The sequence below is a fragment of the Mercenaria mercenaria genome, chromosome 5 (genome assembly GCF_021730395.1).
Source record: "Mercenaria mercenaria strain notata chromosome 5, MADL_Memer_1, whole genome shotgun sequence".
Lineage (NCBI taxonomy): Eukaryota > Metazoa > Mollusca > Bivalvia > Venerida > Veneridae > Mercenaria > Mercenaria mercenaria.
In genome coordinates, this window is record NC_069365.1 from 57,222,262 (window position 1) to 57,248,863 (window position 26,602).

General features: G+C 33.0%; 1 protein-coding gene across 1 annotated transcript in view; it reads right to left on the reverse strand.

Annotated features, from left to right (window-relative positions):
* Window positions 1–10,304: 10,304 nt before the first annotated feature.
* Window positions 10,305–26,602, reverse strand: part of LOC123558439 (uncharacterized) — a 41,952-nt gene continuing 25,654 nt past the window's right edge. The window contains 2 exon segments of the mRNA XM_053543672.1: window positions 10,305–11,286; window positions 11,992–12,208. Of these exon segments, the coding sequence (XP_053399647.1) occupies window positions 11,054–11,286; window positions 11,992–12,208 (450 nt within the window). The 3' untranslated portion in view covers window positions 10,305–11,053.

Consider the following 26,602-nt stretch of genomic DNA (forward strand, 5'->3'; position numbering starts at 1 on the left):
CCCTAAATGGATAATGATATCAATTGGCAAAATGTACCCCATAATAAGACAGCATTTCATGCGCAACACCCAGACCCCTAGCTCAAAGGTGAATGTCACACTTTGAGGTCAAAGGCCAATAGGATTTTTTCTGTATGGTCAATAAATCTGCTATTCATGAACGGATTTTAAAATGACTTGGCACAAATGTTTCCCATAGTGAAACAATGTGTTTTTTTGCAACATTCTTATCCCTAACTCAGAGGTCATGTTCACACTCGGAGGTCAAAAGTCAGTAGGTTATTTATACTTTCTGGACCATAACCCTGTCATCCATGAACGTATTTTTCATATTACTTGACACTAATGTTCCCCATAATGAGACAATGTGTCATGTGAAATACCTAGACCGCTAGCTCAAAGGTCAAGGTCATATTTGAAGGTCAAAAGTCAACATTGATCTTTTTTTTACCAGTCTGTAAAAGATTTTAATATAAGCTCATGTATTATATGGGCCTAATTAAAAATTACAAATTGTTCGTGTATTTCCTTTAGAGTAGCTTCCCTTTAATGTGATGATTTCTTACATTTTTTTCTCATATTCTCCCACCAATTTCAAAATGAAATGTTATCAAAATTGAAATTAAATACGTTTTTATATTTATATATGTTATAAGCAATCAACAACCAGATTTTGTATATGCAGATTTTAATCCCATTTTTGTGTAATCACAAATTGCATATAGTACAATATTATTTATATACATCATTGGCAGATACCAGATCATTATGTTATATCGAGGTAGGGAAAGTTAGTTGCCTTTCAGTAGGGGACTTTGTATTGCATGGAAATACTTCATTCACTTGTTTGCTTGAATATTTGTCTTTTTTTGGCATTCGAATTGTATCAGCTCTTCGGGGCAGAAAGATATATTATATACGTATTACAGATTGCCAGCTATGAACATTTAGTAAGCTGTTCTATAAAATGTGCATTATACAGAAAAAATAAAAAATAGAATGTATTTTTTTTTAGTTTTATTGAGAAATATGAGGATTTGAGTTCCATGTTGCGGGATCTTAAATGGAAATATACTTGATGTATAGTAGAACACCGACAAACAAATCTAGACAAAATTACCCAGCAGAAACATTCAAACTAGTATTGTTGCTCTTGAAATCAATACATTAGTCCAATTTTTCAGGAATTACATGTGTTTACTACATCCTTGTCGTTTTCTGTTATACAATTTATGAAATAAATTAGTGCGATGGATGTCAACATTGTATAAAACATGCCTTCTGCAAATGCTTGAACAAATATTGAAAAAGGAGTGTCTAAAGCCTCAAACGTGAAACTTCCGAAAACATGTGCATGTCTATTTTATGTCGATGGTATGCACCCGATTCTATTTGCATCAGTGAATTGTAGGTGGACCTGACCGCATTATTACAAAAGATGCAGATTCAGAAAATATTTTGAAGTCCAGAAAAAGGATAGAACTTAACACATAAATAGGAAAGTCATGATATTATGCAAATGTCCATGATGATGATGATGATGATAAGAACAAATGTTCATTTGAATTGTAAGGAACTGATATAGGGAGGAGTTGAATGCGTAAGACGGACTGACGGACGGACAGTCCAAACACCCTATGCCTCCCAGGTTTTCCACAACGGGGGAATAAAATAATCGAAAGCAGTGTCTACATTCCGAAGGATCAGACCATTTTCAGGACTTGTAGATAAAATACATTTTAAGCTTTCTGTAATTGTTTCATATACATTGTATCAGGCATCCGCTTAATTAAGAGTCAGTTCGTTTCATAGCTAAACACTTCGGACTGGAATTTCTTATGAATTCTTGTTTTATCTTGTCAATAATTCTCTTCATCTATTATTTGTCCCAGGAGTCCATTTGTCAAACTGACCCATCGTTTCAATACCTCCTTGACCAATATTAGTCTGACCGAAAAATAATGCTTATCTATAAATCTTGTAGCAATAAACCATCCACAAAATTACAGCAATGTCAGATAAGTTGATTATCTGAGCTCAGCTCATCTCCTTGTACCGTGAATGTATGGAAAAATATCGTTCGAAGTTATTGTTTATGTCAAGTTGAGGACTAAATAGAAGTGATTCATATACGTTGGATAATGTCCTTCAACAGACCTATGTTTAATGTCATAAATAAGATAAATAGTTTACTAAGTTTTATGAATGTTTTTAAGATTAGGTATTAAATTGAATTTTACCCTTAAGGCTAACCGGATATTTTTTTCACAGCCCTGAGTTATATTAGTGTCACTGAAAATGTTTTTACCCACTTAACTAACAAAACAAACAAACAAACATGTAAACAAACACATGTTACCTTTTGAAAAAACTTAACAAAAAAGTACTGTTGATCGTTTGCAATGATATTAAGGCTCTAAAATGCAAATTTGTCTTTTCGCGCTCGCTTCAAACCAAAATGTTACTTCGGCAAACATTTCCAACGTGTATGATTTGGAATTTCAGCAGGATTTAAATTTGTTTTATTTTGTTGTTAACAATTATATATTTTGCTTCTGTCCAAATTTACTTCTTTTTCAGGCGTTGTGACGTGTACCTGCTAATATGCAATCTATAAAATCATTATACAGTCAAAAGGTATACGAATTTTACGGGGAAACATAAACAGACGGAATACTTATATTATTTTAAAGGGTTGTGGAATAAATTTCAGTTTATCTAAAGTATGAGACGTGTTTGATTTTCTAGTTGCCGAGTGTTGCCGAGAATAACTCATTTTTACAGTTACATGGCTGTGCTATCATGACGTGATGCGATCGTTGAGGTTATTTTTTGACAATATTCCTGTGCGAGAGATGCCTCACGTGACTTTTATTTTTTTAATCTGGTCAAAATGCAGTACAATAGAAAATCAAATCATTCGTGAAAGTGGAATGCGCCTAAGTCGAAGTTAAAGGGTTCCGTTTCGACATAATGTTTTATGTGAAATTTAGCATAATTATTCCTCATTTGATGTGTATTTTGCCATTTTTGATATTTCTGTAACTTTGTTCTCGGTAAGTCTGCAAAAACGCCTATTGACATCCATTTTTGATGAACCGTTATTTCACGTCCCTCAGACTGTTTACGTAAATTGATCTTTCCAGTCAGCAAGTATCGATTTGCTTATTATTCATCATGTTTTCATATTAAAAAGTCTTTAAAGTGGTATAAATTTGTGGATATCATTTTAATGTTGAAGTCGATATTTACGTTCAAGTGACGTAAGAGCGACAAATATGACGTTGAGTTTTATATAAAAAGTTTTCTTTAATATTGTCTTATGTAAAACCAAAAACGATAGAATTTGACAAAAAACTAATATTATGATGAAATCTTTTTTTTTGTCGATCGAAGAAACAAAATTGCGGGGTCAGCGAATCCATTTACTCGTAAAAATACATTACGCTACCCTTATCCCCAAATCACAAGATAGCGCAATTGAGTATTTTTCCTGCATATTCCCTTTTAAGACAAACTGTTCTGTTTGATTTTTTCTTAAAATATCTCTTAAAACTGTGTTACTTTGGGCGGAATTGCGACAAAATCGACACGCCATAAACGTTGCGATGACATACCTTACTCTACCCGTAAACCAGATAAAAAACTGCGTAATTAATTGGGTTTTCTTATCTCCCGTGATCAAGTCAAACACATTTTTATAACAATTTTAAGTAGAATTTAATCAATAGAGTCCTTTATAACTGTGCAATGATTTTATTCAACGTTAAAATCTTGAAATTATTTATCTTGCAAGTTAATCATAATACAAGAAAAATTGATGTACATAGCACTGTAAAAAATTGCAAAAATAAATATGAAAACGTTAAAATACATGTATAGTGAAAATCATTTCTTTGAATTATCTCAACAGTCATTTTTATTTTTAACAGGTACCTGCATAAAATTCTATCAACGGTCGCTATTGCCGTGACGTATATTTTATACGTTAAAAATGGTTACATAAAAAACATTATATTTTATGCATCTAAAACAAGTATAGGTCTGAATGGAATGCCAAAAGATTTTAATTAATGTAGGTGTCTTCTTAAGAAAGCGGATACGAACAGAAAATAATACTGTGGTAAACAGAACCTAACCGACATTTTACTTCATATCTAATTGTAGATAGACAGACATAAAGTATACCCTAAACAGACCATTTTCTTTTTATAAGTTCAATATTTATTAGAAACACAATATTATATTGAATTTCATCACATCGTTTCAAAGCTAAAATACCTATAATCCTTCTTCCATAAATACGAATAAAGTGCAGGACTCATTTTTTGCGCTATATAAAATATTTTCACTCGTATGTAAAATCGATGGGTCTAATTTTCCCATATGACTGTATATATGCATAAATTCCTTTTTAGCAGTGGACTAGAACGGAAAACTTGTTTTATTGGTACCTTGAATAAGAAAAAGATGAAATTAAATGAATAATCTTTATTATATAGGAAAACTATAATCAAAGCGAATTAAAAAAAATGACATAATCAGTATGTTAAGCACAGCTGTCGCATTGACGTAAGTTATACATTCTGCATTGAAATCATTTTGCACTGAAGCGATTTATTCAGTTCTAAAGACCTGTTTTGATAAAAAATCTCTTTCTCACATCTTCACATCTATGTCGAAACTCTGATGAATGAGACTGTAAAATAAATAGATTTGAAAAGAGATATATGAGGGGAAAAACCTAAAAGAAATCATTTTATAATTTAGAGGTAGGGGTAACGTGGTTACCCCGTAGTTTTATTCCTCCATTCGATGGAAAATAAGGTTTGCATAATTATGTTATTTTTTTTTTTGTCAAATTCTGTCGTTTAGAATTTACAATGACAAGATTAATGGAAACTTTTTATTCAAAACTCAACGACTTCAACGTTAAAATGATACCCACAAATTTAACACTACTTTAAAGACATATCTATATGAAAATATGATGAGTAATAAGCAATTCGATACTTGTCTTGTTAACTGAAAAGAACGATTGACAAAAAAAAAAAGAAAAAAGAAAAAAAAACAGTCTGACGGACGTGAAATCACGGTTCATAAAAAATGGACGCCAATAGGCGTTTTTGACGGCTTGCAGAGAAAAACGTTACAGTAATATCCAAAAACTCCAAAATGGAAAATATGCATGAAATGAAGAATCTGATGAATTTGGTATAATGGTATAATATGTCTTGTATAATGTATATCCAATATTAACAACTGGAAATAATACAATTTTTGGATTTGATGAAAAGTCAAACCATAGCATTTATGGAAGAAATTTAAAACAATAATAATACAAAGAACAATGGGTGTCAAGAGCGAGCTCCCGCACCTAGAAATGTACTGAATCGTAATCTTTCTGACAACAGAGTGAAATGAAAAGCACAGACACTTTAATAGTGGTTGTTTTAATGCCCGATTTATGTATTCTAGCTTATCTTGCCCATAACTCTCTTCATATATGACGTATCTTAACAGTTCCCTTGTCAAATTGATCAAAAGTGTCAAAACGTCGTTGACCAATATAAGGTTAATTGGACAATAATGTTCGTGTAACGTTTCTTGAACAATTAATCATATACAAAATGACAACAGTGCGCATTCTTCGAGACAAATCCGACGGCATAAAATTATCAAGATGTCCAAAAGTTGAACATATCTGAGTGTTACTTTTCTAAATAAATTAGTTATTGTTAATACTTGCTGCTTTGTTTTCTCTTACCATTAGTAGTTTAAGTTACAAGCAATAAATAATTTTGATAATCTGTAACATATTTCTGAAAGGATATAAACTTTTTAATAAGTAAGATACCTTAATGTACTCATTATCGTAAAAACCTTTCATGCGATAAAACAATTAAAGAATAGACACTTATTGTTTTGTTTTTCTTGGTTATTGTGCGTGTGTGCGTGTTGGCTATGTGCACTGCTTTGGAGGTTGCATTCATGTCAGATGGCTTTTCTTGGGGTTTTTTTGCACATTATCACATGTTTGAATCTCGAGGTTTCCACAAAAGAAATTAGTCCCGGCCAAAGACCTCTATTAATATCCCCTGTGACATTCTTCAGTTTAATAAATTAGTGAAAAGATTCATTAAGATTTATACATTAAGACTGAACATCGACCATAAAGTGTTTACTTCTATTCTATAACTTTCACATAAAATATATAAATATTAGGGAGTTTAAGCTTTTGAAAGTTCTCACGTGTTTTTCTAAACTTTTACATTGATTTTGTATGAATCATCAGAAAGATATTATTAAAGGACGGTTTACTTGTGAATATAGAAACGTTAAATGTTTGCACAGATGAATGAAGCGCCAAGTTGGAGTGACATGCATCTTAAATAGCATACAAAGCGTTTACTCAAATTTCGTAGTTTAGATTTTTTTTGCACAAGGCATAGAGTTTAATGATAAACGACCTCCTTCGTGATATATTTTTCACGGAGTGTGAATAAAGCTATATTTTTACAATCAAATGAACATGTCTTGTCACTGAAAAATACTGCAGTAAGTTATTTTCATTCTGTACCTGGGTGAAATGTATTTAGTTTGCATTTTGATGAAGTTTATGAATGGTTATTGATATAATATCAAAATATATGAGAGAAATACTGTATAATTAGATATGTTTAATAATTAAAATGCTGTACTCAAAAGTACATTAACAACCCATATTGAAAAAATATCCTTATCTTTTTTAACCAAGACTGCACAATTTTAAATAACTCCACATTTTTATATGTATAGATTCTATATCATAAGGATACTGTCTACAAGGCTTGTCATATCGATATGTTTATATTTTAGTAGCAAATCGTTTACGCATTATTTCTTTAGGGTGCATTAAAGAAACGTTAATTGTAAACTATGTTGACATCTGTTTGAATACATTTAAATCACCTTGGATCCTTGATACAACGTTGAAATTAAAAGATATTATAGATTAGTTTCATGAATAAATTTTTTGTTATTAAATAATGAAATATAATTATTTTTAAAATTGCAAAATGCAAAACGGCAAATAGTTAAAGTACAGTACTTCAAAATAATAAATGGGTATTGTCAAATATATATATTTTTAGTTAAGGTAGAAATATACTTCTCTTAGCAATAATAGTGAATAATAAGAGGTTAATATACGACTGGGTTGTGCCTTCTTGCTATAATGGCACACATAGTGTTATAAAACTAGGTGTGCCATTATGGCTAGAAGGCACAACCAGCCGTTTATTGACGTTTTTATTATATACGTTCGCTTCATATTTATCTTGGTATTTTCATTTCACATATTTTCCAAAGACTTAAAAGCATTATTTGTATTGCTTTTTATCAACAATGCCATCAATATTTGACAATCGATCTGAAAATGATTCAGCGCCCTTTCAACCGCCATAATAACGTTGCTACATGACGTCAACATCAGAACGCGCTGACGTTCCGGTAACCCGGGGCAAATATGATTATGGCGCGTGAGGCGCACTGCGCCTTTATGGATTCGTCAACAGAGGCCGTAATGATCGTTTTAAACGGCTTTTTGTTGTTACTATTTATAGTAACGTATATAATAACTTGCTTTAATGTTCATATACATGAATTATATAATTGATATGTAAAAGATAAATGAGTCCCAAGGGGCAAAACCAGCCAAAGCTGGGTGTTGATCGGGACATATCAGGGTATTCGGTGGCATCCTCTTATGAAAACATTGAATTGCAGAACAACTCTGGTTCATTTCGATGATATTTGGAGATACAAGCAGTACAAACAGTCTGATGGATAGAGAAAAGCAGAAGAAGCCAAATATCGTGTATTATTAGAACACAGGGGTCTGTTTTCTGCTCTCTCCTTGACTTAATCTTAAAATAACACTACTGATACCAGATTGGCATGAATGCTAGCAGACAATTTCTTTTAAAATGCTATGAGCTCTGAATCTAAGCTTTAAAACATGTATGCTTGCAGTTTTTAATAACAATGGTGCGTTGGATGCGCTCCTGACTTAGATTGTATATACACAGTATTATATTTATATATATGTGTGTGTATGTATACCCGAATGTAGGAGGATGAGGAAGACTATTCGAGGGAAGTACCCCATTCTTCAACATTTAGGTTCTGCTGAGTTTTAAGAGAAAATCATTAACTGAAGTTTCACATGTGTTTTACTTTTTTTAAAGAAAAGTTTGTATTTTAAATGATTTTTTTATTATAAAGAGTTAAAAATTACAAATATTGTTATTCCCATTCTTTAGCCTATGTATTTGAGAGCTGTTCTCAATGAGTTGTAATATGTCTGTATGAGGGGGTATGGCGGTCCTCCCCCATAAAATTTTGCAATTTGTGCATGCCAAATCCCGAATTCTAAGGGGATTTCAACACTGAAAATTATGCTTGTCGCTTACTTTAGGTTTAAGTTGTATAATGTCAACAAGCCTTGGTAAAAATGTACTTTGAATAGATACCTTTGTCAGGGAGCAATATCCTCGAAGGAAAAAGTACTGTAGATGATTGTGAATATTTCAAATGCCAAATGCTGACTTCTAGTGAGCTTTTTAGGATTAAATTATCAGTATAATATTAGAAGTAAGGAAATATATACATTCTCAAAATATTGTGCTCCTCTCTCCAACCTCCCTACTCTTACGCCTATGTATGCAGTATAGATTGTTTTTCGTATACTGAAATTATCAGTATTATTAAACATATTGCAGTCCAAATTACTCTACATGGCTTTAATAAATTCAAGTCAATCTCGCACTCTTCTTCAGCAATGTTCAATATTTAAACGTTTATTCAAATACTGCTAATGAAGAAAAAGTGATATGTAAATACTAACCTTCTTATGTAATTATATATATATTAAAAGCAATTTCGAAGTAAAGAATATGAGAATATGGCTTTTTAGAAAAAAAAAATTTGTTTTAAATCCAGATTTTGTTTTCAGTATTTTGGGAGTCAGATTTTTTTTTCAATAAGTTAAAGCAAGAACATTCTTTTTCAAGCAAAACCAGTCAGGACTTTAAAAAAAAAGAAAAGATATTCTAGCCCCCAACCAACCCCGCGCCCAGAATATCAATTTGTTAGGCCCTTACTGAAATTTTAAAGCAGATAACGGACTTCCGTGAAATGAAAAGAGTGGTCCTGCCAGTTCATATAGTCTAAGATACAGTGTGTAGCTATGACATTACTGCTGCCTCTCTTTTTTCTCAAAAAGGAAAAGGATGACTTAGGAATGTATTGCACCACGTCGATATATTGCTGGAAAGTTTGTTAAGAAAACAATACTTATCAAACTGCGGAATTTTCAATATGCCGGTGGAATACTTCCAAATAAGATCTAATGACGATTTTTGAACACATTTTACACTCTTATTGTTTTATTCTACACCGAGGTTTATGTCGTCGTTTGGGACGTGCTGAGATACACTAGGACGACAATTTTAGTAATTCATGCATAATGTCCTACAAAAATCAGACAAAACTGTTTCAAATTGTAATTTTGTTTATTTTTCATAAGCCTTGGGCACAGATCGATCCGATTTGTTCAGGCGAGTTTGAAGTTGCATTGAACCATATCGATGCATTGCTGTGATGTTTTAAAAAATAGTTCATACTGCATTACCGACGGAATTTTAATGTCAAAAGGAGGCTTTATCATGAAATTTGAACATATTGTGTTACTGCTACTGCTACATTCTACACTGAAGGTCTGGTCCGCTAAGGTCATCGTTGGGGAATGGAATCATTTTTAATAGCAAATTATACATTGTGAAGACTAAAACGATCAAGTCTGTTTTAATCGTAATTTGTTCATTTTCAGTTGTCGTAAATGGGCTCGAATCTTTGTTACTATTGTCATTCACAACGTTTAGGAGAGCTTGATGATTGAGCATGTCATTATATTGCTATGATGTTGGTTAAAAATTAGTACATATAATTGCTTTCTCGACGTATCGTATACATCCAACGAAATATGAAAATTTCTGTTGCTATGTTCTGCTGTATTCTATACCGGCACAGTCAGCTTTTGTATTACTTCTATGTTATATCATGCGGTTCATAAAATAAACTGATCAGCTTGCCGCTGCCTGACCGATTTGTAGTTTTGTACATGTGACAATATATTTTTAATTTTTCACAATGAAATTCACAGATATATTTTCAATAGATATATAGTGCAAAGTACTACAATCTTCGAATACCCGTGTGCATGGTATATTTGTGTGAAGTTAAGGTATTTCTGCACGTTTGATAAATCTTCAATAATTGCGTTACTTTCTTATCCCGAAAACGAAGAATAAAGCTTTAACTAGGCATACGGAAAACAAAAATCATCCTACGGATCAATGACAACTCAAGTGTTTTTTTTATAAAAAAAATGGCAACTTTTCTAACTTTCAAAGGATAAAATATAATAAATTATTATAGAGATGTTGACATGTGTTGAAATTCCAAATAATGCTTTAAATTAAGCATGCATATTTCTGATCGCTTTAATTATAAACAAATATCTCCAAAATAAACAAAAAAAAAAAAAAAAAAAAAAAAAACCCATAAAATTATATAATATATTTGACAGTATATTTGGTTTATAATTGTGACACAGTTCATCGAAATCTGGAATACAGAACATTTTCTAATCGCAAAAATGTAAAAGAAACATATGATTTTCCATAGACTCCTAGTATAAATCCTTACTTGATGCCAAACTTTTTCAAATTAGACTAATGAAACACCGAGCTTACGGTTCTTTCTGTTTTAATTGCCGAATATTTAGTTATCCTGAATTTTAAAAAAAGAATAAGGGTTTAACAAAGTCTATAATATAGGTAAAATGTTCCAAAAAAAACGCATAATTACCTAAAACTACATTTTGAAAAGGTATTTCAATGGATACATCATATACAGAGAACAGTTATAACTACATCACATTGACTGGTGAAAATATATACTGGTAAAGTCTTTCCGGATATATTAAACAATTGTTTTATTAATATCATCATTAAATCTGTTCGTGATGAAAATGACACTTGGTAATATCGCCCGTAGCTGTTAGCTTCTTCAACATTATGTTGGGATCATAATACACTTCTATTGACAGAATTTTCAACTTTTCATTGACATTCACGACACAACTTCCAAACATTTCCAGTGTCTCCCCTGTAGCTTTAATGCTCTTGTAATCTCCTTCAAACTTTCCCCAGTGACGCCAAGTAAACGTGACAGTCGGTGGACCTGAAACAGAAATTCTACTTTTGCATTGAGCATTTGTAAGGGTACAGTTTTTGCATAACACAGATACTGCACTTTGAACTAAGGAAACTTTGTCTGCTGTTTCTAATGTCTACAAAACAAGAACAACGTTCCGAGGAAAAACACTTAAGTGCGACGGTTAGCAAGCAGCTTACCGGTTTTATCTCTCCAGTGACGTTAATACCACTGACCGTTCCAAGCCTTTATGTGTTTGCTGTGATCTTTTTGTTCGTTCATTTGACTACGTATATGAATTTTTGTGCAGATGCTTATTGTCTACACATTTATACATGCACTACTGAAGGGGTTTATTTTGGAAGAACATGACTGTTCTTTTTTAATCATTGTCATTATTTTCTTAATTTGATTCTTGACGCAGCTTAAACCGTGCAGATTTTTCTAACCATTACGATTACATTTAAATAAATTTTATTCAAAAAGTGCAGTCAATTAATGAAAAAGTTTTGCATGGTTAAATCAGAATATTATATGATAAAATTTTGCATGAACGCCCAATCTATAGATATATAAAGCTCAGTAGAATTTCATCAATACAAATTCACTATCAATAAAGTTATGGCAAAATGAATATGTCGTGTTTGTAAAAAAATGCGTGTCAAAAATTTAGCCACTTAGACTAAAAATGAATGGATGATTTAAGATATGTGTCAGTCATCTTAATTTTACCTGAATACACTTCAAGCACTTCCCATGGGAATCCACTCTTAAATACATTCCTAAACAATTCATGTGATGAGTCGTTTGTTTCCTTGTTGGCGTCATAGAAAATGTTGTCCTACATCAACATATTATAGTTGCCAATTTCTATGTTGTCGTCAAGGTTAAACTTCCCTCCCCCGTTTGCATTTAAGAAGAAGAGTTTTGTGTCAACGGAGCCCTAATCCTACAAAAGTAAGATAAAGGAAGAGTAAATGTAAGATTAGTGAAGTATTATGCGCTAGTGTATCGTAATTGCGATTTTCAGTTTTGTCATCAAGAATGAACTCCTTTTCCAGCCGTTTGAATTTAAGTAGATCATTTGTGTTAACGATACAAACACAAATTTTGATATGGATGATAATGAAAACCTGAACGGAGAATGACTTCTAGAATGAAATTAGATAACGTGTATTGTTATATTGTTATTGCCATCAAGGTTAATTGTCTACCAACAGTTTTACCAACTGAATTTAATATGTGAAGCACCCGATACATTCTTGATACAATAGTAAATACTTACCACATAAATATCTTAATGTAGACCAAACTAGAGAAGCTGTAATGCTTTATAATGTATAACAGAATTTGCCAATGCTGGTTTACTTTCTTAGAACAAAATGTTGCAAAAGAAAGAATTAGATGGTGTAAAGACACTCCTATCTGTTTTCAAAACTATTTCAGGTCATAGTAATTACTAAATAAATACTCAAGACAAAATACACGCAAAGAAATTTTTTTCCCGTCTGTATTACATTTAAAAATGGACACATTTAAAGAATATATCAATATGTTGGTTAACTTGATGTATAAAATGTATTTTATCATTTCAATTTGAAATGTTACTAATATAATTGAAGTAAAAAGAGAAATTTCGAACAAACCGCGAAGAAATGTGAAAGGATGTATGATCATACTCAAAATATTTTTGTGTATATGTGGAGTGGGTCTGGGGGTCGTTGAGTAAATATTGGCAGTTGGTCTTTTTAGAGTTAAGTACAAATTATAAAAATAAAGTTGTTATTCAACTTCAATAAGAAAAAGGATGTTTTTACTTGTCCATAGTTGCATTTCTAATTAAATTTGGCAAAGTATGTACTTGTCGATGCATATCTTTGACAACTTTAATACAAAAGTGCTTAAATTCATATTATTCCTGAGGCAAAATATGTTTATTTAATTTACACTTATGCTAAAATAACGCTATCTTGGTTGGGCAACCAGGATAAGAAAATCAAATTCTAAAAATACTTCCAGTGAAAATTGGGCGTGTATTAAGAACTCAGTGAACACAAATAAGTATAAATGTTCAGTTGATTAAGTTTTGAACAAATCCATTAGTTGACAAAAAATCTGATTAACCATCTTTTAATGTTTGAGTATATATAAATTTTGTGTAACGTTCTAGTTTACGTGTGCGACTCGGGTCAGCAGACATCACACGTTAGCGTGTATATCTGCTCGACCGTTCGAGATCGTAACTCAAATATACCTACTAAATCGTACAATGTACATATATAAAGGTTCCATGAAGCTTTAAATTTTATGTTAAAACAGATGAAACAGCTGTCCAAATAGTTGCTTACATGGCTAGAAAAGCACTACTTTCATCAATGCACATGAACTTAATAATATAAAGTCATAAAAGGGGTGGGTGGGGAAATCATAGATTAAATAAAATTTTGTGGTACAAAGACCTTTGACAAATATTGGAGAAAACAATTTTCGAATATAGGATTTAACAAGAAGTTAATATACCTTTATGTTCATAACACAATATGTGACAACCATATTACAAACAAAGGCATTATGAGCGTCTAATGAAAGCAGCCGAGTTGTAAACTTCCCTGGCGATTAAGAAAAAGCGCCTTGTATCATTACACAGTTTGATTGTTTTTTAAAGAGATAACTGGAAAGTTTGTATTATGGTGACTTTTAATGCATCTTTGGAAAGATTTTTTAGATTTCTACATAAAGTGACAGCTTTTATGAAGGTCAATAAAGGAGAAATCATGAAGTTTTGAACTTTGAACAAGCCTGTCAGCTAGGGGTTTACTGCTTTTCAGACAGTATTCCCTGCTTGAACTTCAACACTTTTTCTTAATATAAAATACATGAATCAATTTCATCTGATAAGAATAGGCATTGTATAAGACGTTTGGCGATTGTCATAACTGTCGCCTTGTTTGAAAAACAGGATGTTTCTTGAGGACTTTAGGAAAAAATATTTCGAAACGTGATAGTTAGTGTCACTGGCCAAAGTCCCATTTTAACCAAACGATGACTTTTCTAGACCGACAAAGTGGTCAAGGGGATTAAACCACTATCTTATTTAAGTCCAACAACACCACTGAAGCCATCCTGCCTGCTCGATCATTTTCCTTCCTAACCCCTTTTAATAACTTTGGGGAAGTGTTTTGTAAAATCAGTATGTCGAAACATGCATTTGTTTTATCGCAGGATTTTACTTTTTGAGCGATACTTACTTTAGTACATCAGAAAAACATAAGCGGCAAGTGTATAATCCCGTGGCAAAGAGCCACGCACAACAAAGCAGGTCAGTTGGGTTTAACGTCACCGACTCCGACACATTTATAGGACATAGGTTGACTTTCCAGCTTATAATGTTTGAGGAACACTTCGGGTGCCCCTCCGTGCATTACTTCATCACTAGCGGGTACCTGGGCAGTACCACCAATCTTTTGTAATTCATTCGGATGGCTTCCTCACATGAAAACATCTATGTTATCATCCACAAAATACACGGTTAGAAAGAAAACCATTTATAAAATACATTTAACCAAATGAAACCGTACTGTACGAACAGCCAACAAGGTGAAAACAGGGTCACGCTTAATTTCCCCATATTCAAGTTGTAGGACGAGACGGGTAAAAAAAATCCAGCGAAACTAACCAAACCAAAAGACAATAGTAACCAAATACATTTTTATGTCACATAAAACATACACTATTGTGACTTGATACCTCATCGTAAATAGAGTACAGGCATGACAACTCTGCGTCCGCTATGTAGTGCAAAATTGAGGAGAACTATTTTTTACAGGAACGCATGTAGATATTTACAGGGGAAATCTTTGTGGTCCTGCTCAGTCATAGCCGAACTTTTGATGGCAAATTACCCTTATGCGGCTGGTACCAGATTTGTTACACATTTGATTCGCTTCGATCTACAAATGAGTGCCAATTCTACAATCGTTTATCCGAAGCTCAAAACACACAAAATGTCAAAATATTGAAAGGAGATAATTATTCCATTGTCTTAAATCTTACGGCTTCGATTTTTACCGCACTTACTGTTTAAGAGTCACGCGAATTTGTATGGTCATTGAATGCGGTATTTATTGTTAGCCGTTCATTTGTGTGTGCGTGTTTTACGTGCGTACGTGCGTGTCCGCGTTTGTGTTAGTCAGCTTTATTTGATTTATTTCCAGTGGATTCTATCAACAAAGAAGCAGTTTCCACATGAGCAAACCGGCGGAGTTTTATTCTGAACCTCTTAAGACGTCTCTTATTTCAAATCCTTAATAAGTAGTGTTCCCGTACAAATGAATTTATTTTCATATTCCCTGTCGTCTATTATTATTGTAGTACGCATTTTTGAACATATGAATAGAAAATAAACCAAATACAACATTTCTAGTGATTAATGTTTTGGCAGTGACCCCGATCTATAACGAAGGGCGGTCACTCTTCTTGATATATTGGGCATGTCCTTTAGTAGTAGGAAAAAAGGATTGTGGACTTTGGTGACTTTGACACATAGATGATTTACAATGTGTGCCTTTAAAATGATATTGACATTTACTGTTAACGCTTTGCTACTTCAAGAAGTTATTATCATTGGAAGGAAATAATCTTTGGTCATTAAAAGTGACGCTTCTAAAAGGAGACATACAATGTGGTAACTTAAGGAACGCTCAGAAATGGATTTCTAAGTCCTTCAAAGTGACAATTAATTTGACAACCTTGTATTTGATGAAATGTTTGTTGTTAATTAAAAATGCAGTTTTGAGATAATCATTTTACATGTGTTGAAACGAGTTTGTTTTCCTGTTAGTTTAACATTTCTCCGTCACAATTATAAGTCACAAGGCGACTTGATTGCAAAGAATAACTGATAAGGTAGGGATTCATAACATACTTATCATTTCCTAACTGGTGCATTTATCTGTTAGTTAACAGTTCAATGGAGTAAATAATGGAGAAAAAATGAAAACTGTTTTATTTTACAAAAGCTAGGACAACTACAATACATACAAGAGCCATGTTAGACATGGCCAATCCCCCCGCCGGGCATATTATAATTGAAGGCTAAAGTTCCTGGCAAGTTAGTGTCTGAAAGTATTAATTTTGGGGAAAGCTTTGAAGAACCGTTTAGTTGTGGTCCACATCAGGGGTTTTAAAGATGTGGAAGAAAGAATAAGTCAGTGGTGAGGTGATTTACTGCTAAATTTTATTAATTTTCATGAAACAGTTTTTCTATATGGCTACTGTAAAAAGAAGGAATGGAAAGCTAACAGGGAACAAGAGTGCCAGAATGTCACAATATACGCCCGTCACTGCAAATTTCTTTACTCTAGCAGCTGTATTTGCAAATGGAATTTTAATTTGTGGTTGTTTAGTAATCATTGTAAGTCTTTTGTTTTTTAGAAGTCCACAAAAAAACTCCTTACCAGGTAGAGATATCTTAAAATACACCTAAAATTGGAAAGTAACATCCATGTTGTACCACAGAAAAGTGGTCTTGTTTTTTCCCTATGGTCAATTATAAAAATGTTACAATATAAGTTATTTATAGTAACAACTAAGGGAAGTTAATCTTAAAAAAAAAAAAAAAAAAAAAAAAAAATGAAAGTCCACACAGAAATCTTTACCAGGTAGAGATTGGTCAAAATACACCTCAAAATTGGATGTAGCATGCATGTTGTACTACAGAAAAGTGGTCTCGATTTTTCCCTACGACTAGTAATGAAAAAGTTACAATAAAAGCTATTTAAAGTAACAACAAAGGGAAGTAATTCTTAAGAAGGGAACTGCGCATGACACTTCGCCTCATGATGGTGTATAATTGTGCCAAGTTACATCAAAATCCCTCCATGCATGAAGAAGAAATGCTTCGGACAAAGTCATTCTTGTATCTGACCTTTGGACTCTAAGTGTGACCTTGACCTTAGACCTAGGGACCTGGATCTTGCGCATGACACTCTGTCTCGTGGTGGTGAACATTTGTGCCAAGTTATATCAAAATCCCTCTATGCATGAAGAAGAAATGCTCCGGACAAGGTTTTCATTCTTGTATCCTTTGACCTCTAAGTGTGACCTTGACCTTAGATCTAGGGACCTGGTTCTTACGCATGACACTCCGCCTCGTGATGGTGAACATTTGTGCCAAGATATATCAAAATCCCTCCATGCATGAAAAAGATATGCTCCGGACAAATTTTTTTTAAGAAAATATGATAAAGGGGAATAACTCAAAAAATAGGCAAGGTAGAGTTATTGTTCTTGCATACTGCACTTCCTCCCAATGTGTTCTATCAGTGTATGAAGTTTGAAGAAAATCCCTCCAGTACTTTTGGAGTTATGCTCTGGACAAATTTTTTTAAGAAAATAAGATAAAGGGGAATAACTCAAAAAATAGGCAAGGTAGAGTTATTGTTCTTGCACACTGCACTTCCTCCCAATGTGTTCTATCAGTGTATGAAGTTTGAAGAAAATCCCTCCAGTACTTTTGGAGTTATGCTCCGGACAAATTTTTTTAAGAAAATAAGATAAAGGGGAATAACTCAAAAAATAGGCAAGGAAGAGTTATTGTTCTTGCACACTGCACTTCCTCCCAATGTGTTCTATCAGTGTATGAAGTTTGAAGAAAATCCCTCCAGTACTTTTGGAGTTATGCTCCGGACAAAGATCGTTGCGGACGGACGCACGCACGCACGCACACACGGACGGAGAGCATTTCTAATATCCCCTTCGCCTTTGGCGGGGGGATAAAAAAGTATGAATACTCGTGCATCACTGACCCATGCATCATTGATTCATGCATCACTGACTCGTGCATCATTGACTCATGCATCACTGACTCGTGCATCACTGACTCGTGCATCATTGACTCGTGCATCATTGATTCATGCATCACTGGCTGGCATAAGTAATTGGACTATTGTTGAAACAAAAACATTAAATTGAGAATATGGAGTCATGCTGACGCTCAAAATGGACAATAGATGGAATGAACAGAAATTCTTAGATGAACACAGAAGTTTAAATATTGATGACCCCTTCTTGTTTCTGTTAGCCTCAATTCTTTGTAACCTTGTTTGCTTATTGCAAGATATTTGTTAACTTCCAACATTGCATGTATATATTTAAACCACATTTCTTTGCCTAGTGTGGACGCCAACTAGATTATATTTTGATGGGTTTTGAATGTCAAATACCAATTATAACCAATTAGTGCCTAATAAAAATAAAACCGTTCTGCTAGTGTGAACACGGTATAATTGGCTATTTGACATTCAAAACCCATAATCTATTTAATCTAAAACAGATACACATTTCAACAAATAATGATAGAATGAAAATGTTCTTTAATTTCCCTTAAAATGGACAAAAAAATAATTGTTACATTTTGGGGCCTCACAAAATTTGAAAACGGATTTTTGAGCCTGGTATCCACCCTGGTTGGATAGAAGAAACAATATCAAACGATTTATGATACCATATTGTACTAAACAATGCCTACGGATTTATCAACCAGGTCTCCTTTCTCAGTTAGCCAACTGTCTCAAACGAGCATAAATCATTTAAATTTTGTGATCATACACCTTACAAAACAACACAACACAAGACTGAATTAGGCTAAAGGGATCGTTAGCAAGCCTTCAAAATATAAAGAACGGGAAAACTACAAACCTCCGCGCAGCATACTAGTATTGCCAAACAATCGTCTACGATAGCGAAAAGCGAAAATAACACTACGTTGGAGTTCGGAAATTTGTAGTACGTGTACCCGAATTTGTCATTTTGTCATTTGTAACATTTTCATTAATTTTCAGGAATATGCAAATAAGTTAATTTACATAAAAATACTGCCATGTCTCAGCCCCATTTCGACACCATTTTTATTGTTTCGTCTCCAAAACTGACCAAGATATGACTGATTATCACCTAAATGGTTGTCCTTTCCAAAAATGAACGTTTGTCATGGAAACAGTAAAATCATATATAATTCAGAAGAGCTTTTCATAGGAACAGTTTTGATTTTGAAAGAGTTGGTTCTGCCGAACAATTTGGAACATATAAAAAAGTATAAAATCCTTTTACCTTTTAAGGCTCCTGTGACCTTATATTTCCAGTAGAGCTAACCTTTGTAGCTACAAAGGTTCCTGTGACCTCTTACATCCGATTCTCGACAAAGCTAAAATTCGTACCTAATTAGGTACCTATGATCTTTTATTTCCTAAATCAAAAAAGAAAAACAAACTAACTTTTGTAGCAAATAAGGCTCATGTGACCTACATTAAAGCTAACCTAGGTAGCTAATAAGGGAACTATGATCACTAAAACTTTGTAGCTTTTAAGACTCCTGTGAACTTTTCCGTTTAAAAATCATTAAAACTAACCTTTGTAGCTAAGAAGGCTTCTGATACCTATTATTTCCGGTTACCTTATTACTTTTAATGTAATGCCTAAATAGAAATTACAGATGTATTAATTCCTTAAATCTCACTGTCAAAGAAGTCAAAGCATTTTTTTTCTCTTTTTTTTTCATGGTAAACGTAAGTAAACCAGTTGCAAATATAAATGATTGACGGGATTTTAGTATATTTTTTTCCAAAACAAACATGGGCATTACAATTAAGCAATGAACCATATGTTGTCTAAAGAGAAAAGAAAGTTTACTAAATGCTGTCCGCAAATAACTTACTGAGGAATTATCAAGCCTTAAAAATCTCTTCATTTGTGTGTTTTGAAGCGGAAAAATGTTAATATATTTACTTCAGAATAAACAGTAAGATTGGTAAGTAATTCATTTCTTCTTACCTTTATTTCCTACATTCACTGCTACATTCTAGGACAAATGTAAATGGAGTCACCGTTTATAAAGTAGCTTTATGCTGTATTTTAGGTGGCCTAACGAAGTACGAACTTAATTTCAATAGATGCCCCTTAAACTTCGCTGTTTACCAAAATACTGGATTACTCACGGGGGGGGTACCAGCCAATTATTTTCACCGGACCAGTCTGTCGAAAAAGCATCGACTGTCTCACATTCTGGATTCTAGAATTCTGAATTAAACCGTGCTGTTTTTCTGTTACTGTAATTAGCAAATATATCAACTGAAAAGGGGCCCAATTTTGTATTTAGAAACGTAAAACACTCTGTGGTAACGCCCAAGTCATCAGCATCAAAAATTCTTAAATAACTGTTCACAATCTCTTTACGAGGTATCAATAACACTGAATGATCTATTTCGTTTGAGGCGCAAAAATTAAAATTAGAAAAAGCTTAGAATTGCACATCGTGTTTTGTACTTCCAGACTGAATAATAATTTCGCAGTTTTTGTTGTGTGTACCACTCACTGAACGCAATTGTAATTAAAACATTGATAAAGCGCAAAGATCCCAGTCTATACTGTTCAATTCTCTCCATGTGGAGCTTTTTACTTTTTCAGACTCTGTCAATTGTTTGTGCGTAATGCAGCCTGGAAAAGACGGCGGAAATTCGTCACAGACTATATCACTGGCGTCGGAATAAACTAAGATTCAGTCTTGGGAGAGGGGGAATAAATTACAACTGTTTAGGCGATTTTCATTATCTAACCAAAAAAACAAACAAACTAATTCTCAATATAATGTAAATGAACCTGGTCATTTAACGTGTTAGGTTGCCTAACACGAAATGCATTGATACTATCATGCTGTTTACCTCAGCTAATCTACGGGAAGTAACTCTGTTTGCCATAGTTTTCAAAACTGTAATTTCTTGTTTTAAGTCATCTACCCTCTTTTTCGTAACCTACCCGATTGAAGACAGCAAGGTCAAAATTTATATAGGAATCCAAACTGATTTTTCGACGTTTGCTAAAAAAAAACAGATATGCTTAAGGAAATTCGTACAAACCTAAATTCTAAAACTTTTAAACGCTGCCTGAAATGAGAAATGTGTTGACCAGCTGTCATCTAAATACGCAATGATTTTTATTCCATGTGTTCTCCAGTATTTTACTAGTTCTCTCAAACCTTTAGGGAAAATAAAATCTGCAGAGCATAGGCCGAAAGGTAAAACTGAAAACAAAATTTCTGGTTCTAGTATTGTTATTGTGTTTTACAGAAAACCCAAGAAAGTTTGGTGTTTTGTTGAAATATCTATGTAGTGGTAACCTGAAGTTAAATCAAACATAAATCCCTCTCTTTCTACTTAATCTAAACCTAACTTCTGTCCTCAAAGCGCATTTCTCCATATATACTTGTTTACATGCCTCAAATCTAGTATAAGCCGTTTTTTTGCCAGACTGATTTACAGAAACAGAAAGAGGGTTTACTACTTAAGGCTGGAAGGGAACCTCTACAATTCTATCTTTATCTAATAACTCTGAAACAGAATCTAAAACGAATGGCATGCTATCTAAATCCGACTTATTATTCTAAAAGTTTTTTGTTTCTCGTGTATGTACATAAAAATATACTGTATCCGTTTTAATATCTTTTTATAACTGTTAGCTTTTATCTTTTCCCAAAATGGATTTTGCCCTTTACCGATATTTTATGTGAGAATTTGTTTTCTTGAATTTCAAAGTATTCCTTATGCTCATTGTATGTTTCGAGTAGTGAGAGTATATCTAAATACTCAACTTTGAATTCTTTAAATGTGGAATATCTTAATAAAGCTATTTCTGTAGAAGAAGTAAAAAAAAAAAAAACAATATGTTTTTTAAACAAATTCAAAAATTGTGACTATAATAATGTGTCTGATTTCATTATTGATGTAAATAATGTTATATCTTCTTATTTATGTACCATTTTAATGACATCTATGATTACTGTGTATACCCTGAGGCATGGTCTAAGGGAGTTATTGTCTCAATATTTAAGAAGGGTGATAAGAATATATCTTCGAATTATAGAGGTATCACATTAGTAAATGTTATTGGAAAAATGTTTTCATTAGCGCTAAGAAATCGTATCATTTTATTAGTGTTAAAAAACTGCATCACAAACATGTGCGAACAAGGAAATGTATTTATTATATATAATTTTCAATATGGTTTCCGCGATGGGCGTTCCGCAGCAGATGCTTTTGTCTTGTTACACGCTATAATACAAAGGATTTAATCGAAGAAGTCAAAATTATGGTGCATTTTCACTAATTATCAGAGGGCCTTTGAAGCAGTTAATAGAGGCGCTTTTATTTTGTAAATGATCAAAGGCAAATATATTGCTGATTGCCAATAAATTGAAAATGAATTTGAATTGAAATAAGATCATACTTATTCTTTTCCAGATCTGCATATATTTACCTTGAAAATATTTTTTTCATATATTTGATACAGATACCGTTAGTTTATTGCCTAAACACAGAGAATAGTAACACATTAACCAGTTATATCTATATGAGCCGTGCCATGGGAAAACCAACATAGTGGGTGTTTGACCAGCATGGATCCAGACCAGCCTGCGCATCCGCGCAGTCTGGTCAGGATCCATGCTGTTCGTTAACAGTTTCTCAAATTCCAATAGGCTTTAAAAGCGAACAGCATGGAGCCTGACCAGACTGCCCGGATGCGCAGGCTGGTCTGGATCCATGCTGGTCGCACACCCACTATGTTGGTTTTCTCATGGCACGGCTCATATAATGTCAACAACATGAAGAATAAGTAAAAGCCCCGTCCCAGGCGTTTTATTTTTCATTAATTGGATAAATAAAATGGAGTTATATTGTTATTTTAGAACGTAGCAATTGCTCTGAGGAAGTTCCTGGATTTTGTGCCTTAAGTGTGAATACAATATATAACATGTAATATATGTACACATCAATGAAATTTACCATATATATATATATATATATATATATATATTTGCAAAATGGCGGGTTTTCTCTTTGATTATATATATTGGCCTTATCCTATTTTAAAACATTTTTACACATCAATCTTTATTGATATATATATCCGATTTATACTGAATTAAAGAGAAAACCCGCCATTTTGCAAATACTTTCAAAATTACTGACACACTTCTTAAATTATGCGGACAATTAATTTAGGTAGATATATCAGTATTTAATTTAGCAATTTCATGTGATATTTATTTTATCATATTGAACAAAATTAAGTATATCAAAAAGTTAGAATATATTTTTAATTCATTTAATTCATCACTTTCACCTTTTCAACATCCTCATGAACAAGTTCAACAATGTGTACAAGGGAGACAATCATTTTATGATTTGGCTAAAATATTGAAGCAGTTATTTGCCCTTATATGACATATAAAATGTCAGCGCGGTCACATGACCTAACAGTCACTTTCACTTGGTTACGTGTCAAAAAGGTTTGAAAATGTTTTTGATAGTGAGAATATCTCTTTCTCGGGTAATGGGATTTTATCATTGTAGACAAAAGTAAGGTATAATAAATCAATATTTAATTTAACATATCAAAATCTTAATAGTATCTAATTACAGAAAAATATGATTTTATTCATTTTATTACCAAAGCCCGGTTTTTAAAAAGTCAGTAAAATACACATGTTTTTAGAAAATGAATATATACAATTTATAGAAATAAGGAAGTGTAGATATTGATTTTTACTAAAAAATGTTTTAATTTCACACACATATTATATTCTCTTTTAAGATAGGGCATGTCACCGCTGTTGTCATTTTCTTCTCTTATAACGTTTTTCGTTAGTTAGTGAATCTTAGATATTTTAGTGTACTTTTGTGACTTTTCAAAGATGGGTTGATGTCGTAAAATGGGCGAATTTATATGATAGCATAATTTGATTTTATGATTGTGAAAAATTATCAACAACAAATTGTGCTAAGCGTAGACTAAATCATAAAGTGTACATTCATTAAAATTTAATGTTAAATTACTGGCAACAGTACTAATGGCAGGCTAGCTGTTTTGTTCAGTATAGATAAAGTTACATTATTATATAACGTGAATTTTGTTTGTAGTTGTTTATGTGTTATTTACATCTTATGATTTTAAAATATGCTCAATCACATAATTTAACTGACGCGATTTTCACGATATTTGCAAAATATTAAATGTTGTGTAAGAACATCTGTAAGTATGTATACAGTTTAACCTTTAGCCAGCCTGCTGGCGGCAAGTGGTTTTGCCTCTGCGACCAGTGCAAGCTGATCATGGTCTACACTGTTCGCCATTCAGCCAGTATCTTTTTGGTAAACACCCCTATTAACAGTTAACGGTACCGTCAAAATTGAAAGATGGACAAGTTCATTATAGAAATTTATCATGTTACGGGTTAAGACACATCTTAAGAAAAGAAAAAAAAAAAAACAAAAAAAAAAAACATGTCTCTATAAACACAGAAATGTTCCTTATTAGATATTGTCATCAGTTAATAATTCAAGAGCAACAACCTCTTCAAACGAACACATTTAGTGTTCTGTAAGGTGTTTACTGTAGAGAAGAGGAGCTTGCAATAACAAAATAAGTTGGATTGCATTCTACCTTAACACGACCAGCTAATAACCTAGTACATACTTGAAGAGCAAAATCTATCTCGTGTATTTCTGCAATAAACCGACCTTGAACTATGCTGCGCGCGCACCGTGTGCTATCCTGCGGCGTAGCACGCAGTTGTAATTTACGTTTGATGAAAATAGTCCCCTGTATCTCGTCTAACGTTATTTGAAGTAAGTCGGGTTAGAATCGAAATAATAATATCTGAATAAGGTTTATCATAGAATAACCCTCATTTGTCGTTCTTATGCATAGAAATTCATCACGAAGGCCGAAGGATTATAGTGATATATTCATACGCATAGGATCTCCAAACTCAAATTTCACGGAGAATGCGAAATAAGAGCCATTTATCCGTAACCACTTTTTATCAGATTAGCGCAGGCTAAGTTATGTTCATGATGATGAGACTGAACAAAATTATCTTAACCTATCCTGTGTTGTCTGGTTACTGTTGACCCTCCTGTTAGAAAAGCTCTTATTGCATGCATTGCATGTAAACAGTGATTAGATTACAGATTAATTACTAATTCTGAGGACTGATTCTGAATATGAGGTTATCGTTACAGGATCTCGGCTGTCAAGTGTGACATACTTTAAACAGACTCCGTAAAATACTTTGTACAGGAGAAAAAAAAACATATGGCTTTCAATTTAAAATATTTTTATTGCCATTTTTGATATTTGTATACACTGTATTATTCTACAAATGCGAATTATACACGTAATATGGATCTCATAAAAACAATTGTCATCGAAATGGTTATTTTGTTCATTGAATCTCTGAATTTATTCATGTACTACATTTTCCCAACATTTTAGTAACTAGACGTTGTATCTTGTCATGATAATTCTAGAGACAAATGCAGACATTGTACCTAATGTCGGTGTGGTCAAGAATTCGGTTTTCAGTGGCAAGCGATTTGCTTCATTTTAATAATCATCATCCTCTCGCGCTAGTCTTCTAAAGCCTGTCTTAACATTTGTAATACCAACATGTTTTGTGATTCATAGTATACACATATCAAATAAATTATCTGTTTTAGACAGGGAATTCTTTTCCCCTTCTGGACTCGGTTATACATGTGGATGTATTAATAAGTCACGAACCTGGAAGGTTCGCATCCTGCTCGTTGTGTGTAAGATTTCTGATAATGTATTGAAGTTTCACAATATTGTTCTTACTTTGAAATGTTCTGCAACAACGTTTCTTTAAAGTTACACACGATTCGGTGTTCAACATGCACATTTTCATTATCAAGTGACTTCACTAATTGGTGAAGAAATTGGCGGTTACCAAAATACACATTTATTTTTTGCTTGAGTATACTACAACATGGAAACGTTCACAATATGTAAGTTATGTAAACACATTTGAGCCGCGCCATGAGAAAACCAACAAAGTGGTTTTGCGACCAGCATGGATCCGGACCAGTCTGCGCATCCACGCAGTCTGGTCAGGATCCATGCTGTTCGCTTTCAAAGCCTATTGCACTTACAGAAACCGTTAGCGAACAGCATGGATCCTGACCAGACTGCGCGGATGCGCAGGCTGGTCTGGATCCATGCTTGTCGCAAACCCACTATGTTGGTTTTCTCATAGCACGGCTCATTTCAATAATCAAAGAAATCCGAACGATATTTCTTAAATGTCTTGTTACATCGTATGGTATAATACTCATCAGAATTTCTAATTACTATACTGTGAAGTGAGGTCGGCAATTTGTGATAGTATGTTTTTTACTTTTTGTTATTGTCATATATTTATTGAATAATCCATGTCTTTAACTGTTTATCATCTGAATTACAGGTTCATAGTTCAAACGTACAGGAATTG